We start from the raw sequence: 10,515 nt of genomic DNA on the forward strand, positions 1-10,515 counted from the left end.
GCATCTCATTTTTTTCATCTATAAAATGAGAATAATAGTAATATCTTTCTTGTAAGGTTGTATGATATGATCCATGTGAAGTTCTTAGTATAGTAAGTAGTGTGCACCTAACAAAAATACGGGCACTTTAATTAGAAAGTGCCATAAAAATTATACTACTCTTGTCAAAAGAACAAAATGCTAGATTTTTCTTATCTTTGGAAACAGAGAAGAAAGTGTAACTCATTTTTCTTGGGGGACTAAAGGGAAGCTTCCAAATGGGTGATGTATGAGCTGGGCCTTGAAGGATGACTAGGAGTTCACCGGGGAGAGAAGAAGAAATCAAGCGGAGAGAATAGCTATGCAAGACTGTGGAAGAAGGAAAGAGCAGAAGGCATTTTGGGGACAATGTTCTCATTATTCCCCAAATTGGTGGAATGTTTTTGAGGGTAGGGGAGTCAGGCTGGAGTGGCTTTTGCCCCTAACCTAAAGGAAAGGAAGAGAAAGCTGGGGAAAGCATGAGAAGATGGGGGCCAAAGTCTCAAAGCTCCCGGGTCTGCTCTACGCTTGTGGGAGCCTGTTTTCTGGGGGCTGCTGTTCATACCTGAACCAAATGGGCTGTGTTTTCCCAAGACTGGCCCGTGACCCTTCGTGACCACTGGGCCACAGTAGAGTATGGACGTGTGTAAACACATGTGCTTCGTGTTTGTGCTATGGGGGCCTGAAGACGGTGGGGGTCCTTAAGTCGTCTTTGCAGGTGGTGGATGCAGGTAGTCTCAATGCTCCTCATGCACTGAATGTGCCCTACTGTCCCCTAAAGTGGGGTCAGGGGCAGACAAGAACCTGAACCAGCCCCTTGTCCCCACAGGTGACCACCCGTACGAGTGTGAGTTCTGTGGCAGCTGCTTCCGGGACGAGAGCACACTCAAGAGCCACAAACGTATCCACACGGGCGAGAAACCCTATGAGTGCAATGGCTGTGGCAAGAAGTTCAGCCTCAAGCACCAGCTGGAGACACACTATCGAGTGCATACAGGTACTGAGGGCCAGTGAGGGCACCTGAGCTGGCTCTGGAACCCGTGTGGTGGTGGGGGTCAAATGGTTCCCCAGAGGAGCCAAGTGAGGATGGTCTGAGTCTGAACCAAAGAGTTAGAACAGATTCTGTTAAGGGTTGCTTTGTTGACTGGAGTGCCACTGCCTCCTTGCAAGGCCGAGGCAGACATTGCTAATCAATCACAGAACACTTTCCAGGAGCCCAGCCTGGCCCCCCAGGCAGCCATACCGATAGTTAATTCACAGATGACCTGGAAGATGATATCTATTCATGAATCCTGAATTAAGGTTCTCCAATTAGCTGAAAGTAAAGCTTAGGTTTGGTTTTTTACTTGAGGGTTAGAGTGAGGGCACTGAGTTAGGTTATGATAAGGATTGGGAAATTGTAAGTTACAGTTAGGTTCTGAGATCAGAGGAGCAGATATATTTAATAAACCCTCCATATGTAATGTTTTACCATTTCAAAGGGACTTCACGTTTCTTTTTATGTAAAAGAAATGTTAGGCACTGTTTTCCCTGGGGTCTGAGGACAGAACAAGTGGAAGTGGTCCCAGTGTCTAGAACTGCCAGAGTTGGAGGCAGCGGAATGCTGGATGTGGCCTGTACCTGCTTGTGAAAGCCAATTTTGCACATCTCTTTCCAACTCCAAGTTCAGTGGCATGACCTGGGTCGCCTAACATTGGCTGTGGTGGGGATTCACAACATCGCCATGGGCAAATGCTACACATCCAGGCTCTGAGGGGAACCAGTTGTTCCACATTTATCACCAGTACACCACTGGTCAGGGAAAGGTTTTCAGAAGGACTTCCTCTGAGGGTAAGAGGTGGTAGAAGGTAGTGGAATCTGGCAAACTAGGACGCCTCCTCTGATTAGGCGGGATAGCTGTCCTTTGCAGAGGAAGGAGAGAGGTGACCTCTGGCAGAGGAGTGGTGGGCAAGGAGAGCAGTAAGCAAAGGATATGTGTTGTCATAGCTCAGCTTTCTTGCCTCCAGCATCAGCCAGAAGGAGAGGATAGAGTGCTCGTTGCTGACCACCAGAGTGACCCAGAGGATTCCCTAGAGCCCGGGGGCTTCCTCAGCCCCTTGTCGGGGATGTGACCTGGCAGGTGGATCATTAAATGCATTGGCAGTGACTATTGTAAATAGCAGGTCGATAGTTAGATCACTTTGGCTGTTCATTACTTCATTATTTGCTGGGGCCGCTGCACGGAGGAGTATCAATAGTGAGATGGCTGGCCAGTTAATTAGTATATCGAAACAAGGTTCCCTCACACCCTCTGCTCAGCTCCAGGGGACTCTAACAGAGGGGAGGACGGGTAACAGCTAGAGTGTGGCAGTGTACTCCCAAGTTCTCTGTCCCTCCCCCATTCTAGCCCCAGAGGGCAAGGCAGAGTCCATCGTAGGTTCTTAGAGCCTTGAATGACTAGAAAGCCCCAGATGCAGCATGTTTGAAGGACGGGGTTCCCTCAGTTTCACCCCATCCCTACTCCCTACCACCTATAGCGCTGAAAGGACTCCAACCCCTTCTTCTCCCTGGGAGGAACTGTGCTGAAGAGCCATCCGCAAGGATGTTAGGGGCCTCACTGCCCCTTTTCGAGACCTCCATTTCATTTCTTAGGAAGAGAAGGGTCTGTGCCTTTGGGAGAGTTAGGAAGAGCAAGGCAAGGGTTTAGAGGTGTGCTACGGTACCGTAGGCACTAGTTACCTGTGTCTATTGCAATCAGTTACCGCGAAATGAGATGAAAAGTGTAGGTCCAAGTCGCACGGGCCACATTTCAGGAGCTCAGTTGCCGTATGTGACCAGTGGCTGTCATACTGGACGGTGCAGCCACGATCATGGGACGTTCTAGTGGAAGGTGCTGAACTAGACATTCTTCAATTAGCCCAAGGGTGCACCGAGGGCCTGGGGCATTCCTGTGGAGGCCTCACAGCCTCTCCCTCTGTCCTCCTTCCGCAGGTGAGAAGCCCTTTGAGTGTAAGCTGTGCCACCAGCGCTCCCGGGACTACTCTGCCATGATCAAGCACCTGAGGACGCACAACGGCGCCTCGCCCTACCAGTGCACCATCTGCACGGAGTACTGCCCCAGCCTCTCCTCCATGCAGAAGCACATGAAGGGCCACAAGCCCGAGGAGATCCCACCCGACTGGAGGATAGAGAAGACTTACCTCTACCTGTGCTACGTGTGAAGCCAGGCCAGGCGGGGGCTGAGTGGGAGCGAGAAGAGACGAGTTAGAGCAGGGTGAAGTCGAGGAAGGACTGTGCGAAAAACAGAAAAAAAGAAAAGGAAAAAAAAAAAAAAGAAAAAGCAAACCTGATAGCTGTCTGGCCTTGGATTCTCTCGGGGGCTCCAGGTAACCTGGATGCCTGGCCACTGCCCCTTCCTGGGGCCTCCATCCCTCCTCTCCTGGCTGGAGGTTGGCCTGATTTTCTTGGGTGGGTGGAGGTGGTTTTGTTCAGCTCAGATGGTAATGTGTTTCTCTTCCCTCCACCCAGACTCTGTGTGTGCAGAAATGGAGACTAGGACGGGGTGAGAGCCAAACAAGCTCTGCCGGCCTTCCTCTTACTACTCCTCAGAGGACAGGGGCTGGGAGGCAGAAGGGGCAACCTGCACATGGTGGGCTCGGCTGTGTCACCGGTTGACACTCAAAATGGCAGCTCTGGTTTGCAGGGGGCATATTGGGGTGGGGAAGGGCCCTCCTTCCCTTCCCGTCACTCAGTTCATCTGTCGCCTTCCTTGCTCTGCCACATCCGGGTGTCCCCTTAGGGTCTTCAGGAGCCTCACGGCCCTTCTCCCCTCCCCCAGCTGCTTGCCCCTGCCGCCCCTTAACTCCTGTCCTCCAATTCCAGGGGGCAGCCAGCCCCTCATGGATCTGGCGGGGTCTCCCTCCTCCTCTCCCCCTAGTGGGGAAGCTATGTCCAATGGCAGAGACCCCGTTCTTTACTTCTGAGAACATAGAACGATAGAAATGAAATACCCCACTCTCACCAAGCCCTGTCGTGAGTGAGATTCCTGCTGAGCTGCTTTTGCTTCCCAAATGGAAAGACATAACAACTAAATACATGTGATCCCACCAAACAAACAAACAGGAATCCCTACCTCCCACCCCTAGCTGGGTCCCTAGGAGAAGGAATCCCTGAGAGCGCTTGTTGTCCAAGGGCAGGGTGTGGAAGTCCTCCTCCAGCTGTGCCCTCCATCTGTCCAGGGGGCAGGTAGCTGGCCAGGGTAGAGCGCTGTGAGTCTTTGTGGGGACACTTTGAATACCCCAGACGTGGTAAGTCGGCAAAAACCCAGGTCCAGAGAGCGGCACAGGCTTCTTGACTTACAGGACTCCCCCAGTCCACAGGGAGAAGGAAGAGGAGGAGGAAGACTTGTTGAAAGTGCTTTGGCCTTGTGTTAATATGTTTTTGCTTCTTTTCTGTGTCCCGGGTTCCCCTGTTAGCACGTTGTACTTGAATTACCTCAGTTTTTTGTGACCTCATGAGCTTTTTTAACCCCTGTTATTTCTTTTTTGGTTGGGGATTGAAGGAATGGGGAGGGTGTTCTTTTGTGTTTCTTGTGTAAATTAATAGTTGGTTTAATAGACTTCAGCTGGCCAAGGCCCTCGCATCTGCAGGCGACTAGCATCCCAGCTGGAAGAAGCTGTCCAGAAGGATTGAGTTCTCAGGATCTGAATGTGGTGGGGGGAGGGGCAGTGTACTGGGGGCCTCCGGAGTCACTGTGGGCTCCGCCCAGGGCATGCGCTGTGCCCAGTCTAAAACACTCTGGACACGATCCCCCCTTTCTTACCATTTGCTGGGTCATTGGGACTTGGGGGCCTGTGTTACTCAGATCCTTGGCACCATGTGGCCCCCACGTCTGTGTACATTATCATTGCCAAAACTAGTCTCTTTTCCTGGCTGGTGAGGGATGTGCCAGTCTTGGTTTTGTTGCATTGGGGTGGGGGTGTTGTTTTTCCGAAAGCTACCTCTTACGTTCGTCCAGTTCTTCTTTTGTCCCTTTTCTGCCTCTTGTTCTGCTGCTCCGCACTCTCCTTCTCCCCAGCCTCCCCACCCTGAGTTTTGGAAAGCATATTTGCAATATTTGTGTTCACCGTGGGATGGGCCCTCCGTTTCATCTCATGCTTTATTCGTAAGAGTTCCATTGTTGTTGTTTTTTCCTTTCTCTCTCTGAGAAAGTTGCGGCTGCGTTGTTAATCTTAGGTTTTAAAAAGTGGTTTAGGGAAGCGGTTTGGGGGGAAGGGGTTGTGAGGAGTATAGGGAAGTTGGAGGGATGGGTGCTGCCGTGACCACCCCCCTGTCCCTTAGCCCCACCCCTCCTGCCCTCCCCTGCAATCTAGCCACCAAATCTGAAGGCCTTAAAAATTGTGTCGGGGGCATATTAATTGGGGGACTGTGTTACCAGACGGTTCGTTGGGGATGGTGAAGGAGGGAGGATGCTGTTTTGCAACTATAACAGTGATTTAGTGCTTTGGAAAGGAAAGAAAGTTAAACTTGAAATGGGTGACTAGAGCAGTTGTGTCGTGTTTATAATGTGAAAAGAGGGAAATCTTGTGGGGAGAAGCAGTCTGTAAGAAATCATTATGCACTATTGCTTCCCCCCCCAATCTGGGAAGAAAGGGGGACTGGCTGACCCTCAGGGGATGTGTAAATCCTAGAAAACAGTATTTTAACAGCAAGTTGTCATTCAACTTTGGTGGGGAAGGAAACAAACAAAAAAAACCTATTCCATAGACCTAGCTGACACCTCTCCCCCACCCTTCCCACAAAGCGCGGGTCTCCTCCCCTGTTCATAAAAGCTGAGAGGGTTGAGCTAATATTTACAAATTGTAATATTTTTGTAATGTTTGTTAGTTCCTTCGTCAGTTCTACAGGACCTTGCCCTTCCCTTTTGTAATGTGAATAGGAAAAAAAAAAGACAAAAAAAAAATACCTACCACCACCACCACCACCACCACCAAAATATCCCTCTGTATGTGTGTACGCACGTGTGCTATTTGTGTGTGGTTGTGTGTTAAATCACTCAGCATTGTTGTAATCTGCTGGTGCAGCATGGGATGGTACTCAGTCAGCACCGGTCTGCCCCCACCGCCCCTGAGGGGTGCCAGTAGGGAGGCAGGGAGAGAGGTTCAGAGCATCGGTTTCTGAAGGGTACTGGACGGGACACGACTATGTCTACACTTGGTTTGCTCGACTCTCCACCGCCACAAAGCCCTAGACACCCTGAATAGAGTCCAACATGTCTCTTTCAGCTTCCTACTCACAAAGACAAGAATTCTGATCTTGCTAAGACCTTCTTGGCCAGGCCGAATGGCCAAGAGGAGGCCAGTTATCTGGGAGATTTTGATGTGTCTGGATAAAAGGGGCTGGGCAGACCGGGAGGGTGGAGGCTGCTCTCCTTCAGGTGAGATCCAAGTGTTTTTACTCCCCTCTTCTTTCTGCCGTCTGGCCCCTTGGCCACCCTGCTGCCTTTAGCTGTAGTACTGCTGATAACCCTACTTGCTACTGCCTTATCCAGCATCGTGAAACGTCTCTAGTCTGCCAAGTCCAAGTTGGTTAACAGTCCCTTCTTTATGTTCAGCTCCAACAGGTGTGTCCCTTGATGCTTTTGGTGACATTTACCCCTCACTCATGTGCTCTTTCCCTATTCACTCCTTCACTCATTCAAAGCATTAAAATCCTATGTGTATATAGGATAGACAAATATATATAGAGAGATATATATAGCAAGAGAGAGATATAAAATAGTAAATATCATTGCTGCTTTGGGCTGCTTTGGAGGAGGCCACGGATATGGGGAAGGTAGATCTGGGCTGCAGGGGTGGGTAGGGAGGCTGGAGGACCCAGTGATTCAGTACAATCCAGGGATACAGTGTGGACTTGTTTAATCTTTGTGCCTCAACAGTTTTTCCATGTTTAGAAAAAAAGAAAAGAAAAAAAAAAACTGCTGCAACTTTTTCACAAGTGTATGGTACCCTTCCAAGTGCTACTGGTACAACCGGCTTCTGGGGTGTGGTGGTCCCAGAGGAAGGGGGCCATTTGGCTTACCGCCTTCCTGGGGAGTGAGCAGCAGTGGGGGTAGCCATTGGACTTGTCCACGAGGAGTGGCGGGGGGTGGGGGAGATTTGTGGCCATTTCCCTGCAAGAGTGAAAGCTGGGGGCACCGGATGTAAATCAGAAAAGCAGAAACGATCAGACTGTTCACTTTTCCTAGGCCTGTGTCACATCTTTTCTTCCCACCCATCTTGTTTCCTCCTTCCTGGAGCTTCATGGCGGCACTTACCTGGATATTTCAGTAGGAGGAAAAAAAGCCAGGCTAACCCTCCACAGTGGGACTGGTGGGTGGAGGGAAAAGGCAGAGCCGGCCAGGAGAGGGGTGGGAGACAGACCTGGGAGGTTGGGTCCGGGGAAAAGAGTGGGGATGGAGGGGTGCAGGGCCGCAGGCCTCGCAGGCCTGTTAGCCAGCAGCCCTGCCTCCCTGAGTCCTGGGCGTCCCTCTTTGCAGACAGGGTACCAGCCTCCTGGTATGTGTCCTAGAATTTGTTCACATAGTGTTATGCATGATCTTTGTAAGGTTAAGAAGCCGTGGTGGTGCACCATGACATCCGACCCATATATATAAAGAGAAATATATATATATATATATATATATATATGTATGTAAATTATAGCACTGAGGGCCCTGCTGCCCTGCTGGACCAAGCAAACTAAGCCTTTTGGTTTGGGTATTATGTTTTGTTTCCTTGTTTGTTTTTGTGGCTTGTCTTATGTCGTGACAGCACAAGTGCCAGTCCGATTGCTCTGTATTACAGAATAGTGTTTTTAATTAACTGATGTTCTAGTTCATGTCTACCTCAGCACCTCCTCTTAGCCTAATTTTAGGAGGTTGCCCAATTTTGTTTCTTCAATTTTACTGGTTACTTTTTGTACAAATCTCTCTCTCTCCCTTCCCTCCCTCCCCTCCCTCCCTTCCCTCCCTCCCTCCCTCTTCCTCTTCCCCCCCCTTCTTTCCCTCTTCAGCCATTCTGCCCCTCTCACTTCTGTTTCTCTCTCTTTCTCTCTCTCTCCCCCCTTCTGCCCTCTCCTTTTTTCCTCTTGCCCCGCCTCCTGCCCCTAATCCAGCCCAGTGACCCCCAAATTGTGCTTGCCAGTCCTATCTGTTCTAGTCCCGAAGCAGTTCACTCGAAGTTGTTGGGTCCTGGTTGCAGCTTTCCGCATCTGCCTTCGTTTCGTGTAGATTGACGCGTTTCTTTGTAATTTCAGTGTTCTGACAAGATTTAAAAAGAAAAAAAAAAAGAACGAAAAAGAAAAAATGAATTTACTGCTGCAGGTTTTTTTCTCTCTCCATGTGTCACTAAGTGAAGTTTGTGCCTTCTATAGCAAAGAGAATATTTTTTACATCCTACTAACAGTAGATTTTTTGTAGTGAACATTTTTTGTATTTTTATTTATAAGTCTCATAAGAAAAATAGCAATGTTCAGTTGTATACCTTGAATCTGCAGTTAGAAGAGAATAAAGTTAATTCAGTTGTCTCTGTCTTGAAGTGTCCCCCTTTTTTAAAAATGCTTTGTCTTTTCTGCCTTTTCTTGGGTGGGAAACACTAGAGGAACTGAGATTTCTGTGTGGGGATGGGGAAGGAGAAAGCTCTGATTACACACATCCAGCCTTTTTTATGTGGCACTTGTGTGTCATATTTAAAAGGCACATACCTACTCCGTAACATTTTCTGATACCTTTAAAAAATAGTGTTAAATACACTCATTTGATCTTTGGTTCAATGTATGAAGTAAGCACTTGTACATTTATTCCTTCAACACAGGCATTCATGCAGTAACGGGCCAGTTACTGTTCTGTTCAGGGGACAGAACAGGGGAACCCTCCTCGGGGAGTGGACTTTCTAGTTAATACCTGAGTCGGAATCCATTTGCTTATGTCATTACTTGCTCAGGAGCACACAGCTGGTAAGTGGCAGAGTCAGAACTTGCATCCAGATCTCCTGATACCAAATCAGGTTAGTTTTCCCAGGACTCCAGAAGCAGGGCTCTCTCCTGTCTGGTTTTTATTACGGAGACATTTTCAACTTCTTCCTAGCAGCTAAGCAAGCTTCAGAAATTTCTCAACAAGAAGCTGCCACCCAATTTTATGTCCCTGGGTCTGTGGCAGCCAAGCTCCCTGGAGAAAGGAGGGAAGGAACAGGTGAGAGGCGGGGGGGGGGTGCAAGCCCACCATCTCCACTAGCAGAATAAAGCATTTCCACAAAATTCAGTGGGCATGACTCCTTCCCACCTCCTCAACCTATCTGTGGGCCAAGGCTTCCTCTATAGGCCTTTCTTCTTTCCTCTCACGGGGGATGGGAGCATTGCCCTGGTTGCCTGCAGCTGGAAAACCAATTCCACCCCATCCTAGATGTGCTGGCTCAGTGCCTCTACCCGAAGCCATCCTACCTGCCCCGCTCCAACTAAAATAATCCATCTCCTCACCGGGACCTGGGGACGGCAGTGATGGCTGCAGTGGGCCCTTCCGTGTGGGAAACCAATGCCAAAGTTCTGGAGCAGCCTGACCTGCATTATTGGGAGTCACTGGGAGCCATTTCTCTACGTCATACCCTCCTGGCACCCCAGCTTGCGAGGAAGGCCTCATTCTTTGCCTCACCTGCCTTCTCTGGGTGTGGATTGGAAAAGCAGCCTTTCAGCCTCTGTGCTCAGCGGGGGTCAAGGTCCAGGGTGTCCATGACCCTGGGGCTCCTGAGTTGAGAACCACCTGGAAGTACACATAAGCCCTGGATCCCCTTCCCAAGAAGAGGCACACACAACAGGGCACACTCCCCTCTAAGCGAGTTGGGTTTTCTGTCTTGACTTTCTTCTTTCTCTTTGCTCTTATCTTTCATTTTCACTCCCTTCATCTCTCTCTGTCTTATCCAATCTTTCTTTCCTCCTCTCCCCTTCTTGCTCATTATTATTTTTTGTTTTTGTGTCTGTCCCACATTCTTTTTCCTCTCCCCATATTTCTCATCTTAGAAAACAATCCTTGGCCAAAAATATGTTTGGTTTGATATTTGTCCCCATTCCTCCAAGCCACACATCCGTCCCTTTCTTCTCTGGGTCCCGCTCATTCCCCAGGTCTCCCTCCCCTAACAGGCCTCCGTGCCCCTCCCCCACTCAAGCCTCAGCTTTCTCTTGACAGATGGGAGGGCAGTGAGCACTCCCTCTTTAAAACAACATTTAATCGCCGTTTTCTGTTCTTGGACATCAAAGCTGGGGCTTAGGCGCTGCGCTGGGGTCGCTGCAGCGTGGGCTCTGGGGGAGAGGAGGTGAGTGAATAGGGGCCCGGCTGAATGGGCTTTGTGTGGCCGCCAGGGTCTGCCTGCTTTACATGCTCTTTGACCCAGATATGATCTCATGGAGAGAAAGGGGCCCTGGCCAGGCCAGCCTGAGAACACTCCGTGGCCTAACTCCACCCTCCTCCCTCCCTCCTGAGCCCAGGCC

At 49.8% G+C, this 10,515-nt stretch overlaps 1 protein-coding gene across 4 annotated transcripts in view; it reads left to right on the forward strand.

The window, feature by feature from the left end:
- The window catches only part of ZBTB16 (zinc finger and BTB domain containing 16), a 184,225-nt gene extending 176,922 nt beyond the window's left edge, over positions 1-7,303 (forward strand). For all 4 annotated transcript variants that reach the window (XM_033120218.1, XM_033120215.1, XM_033120216.1 and 1 more), the window contains 2 exons: positions 848-1,015; positions 2,989-7,303. In XM_033120218.1, coding sequence (XP_032976109.1) covers positions 848-1,015; positions 2,989-3,218 — 398 coding nt within the window. In that variant the 3' untranslated portion in view covers positions 3,219-7,303. The remainder of the gene's footprint in view (positions 1-847; positions 1,016-2,988) is intronic.
- Positions 7,304-10,515: the final 3,212 nt, after the last annotated feature.

The sequence above is a fragment of the Rhinolophus ferrumequinum genome, chromosome 11 (assembly GCF_004115265.2).
Source record: "Rhinolophus ferrumequinum isolate MPI-CBG mRhiFer1 chromosome 11, mRhiFer1_v1.p, whole genome shotgun sequence".
NCBI classification, from domain to species: domain Eukaryota; kingdom Metazoa; phylum Chordata; class Mammalia; order Chiroptera; family Rhinolophidae; genus Rhinolophus; species Rhinolophus ferrumequinum.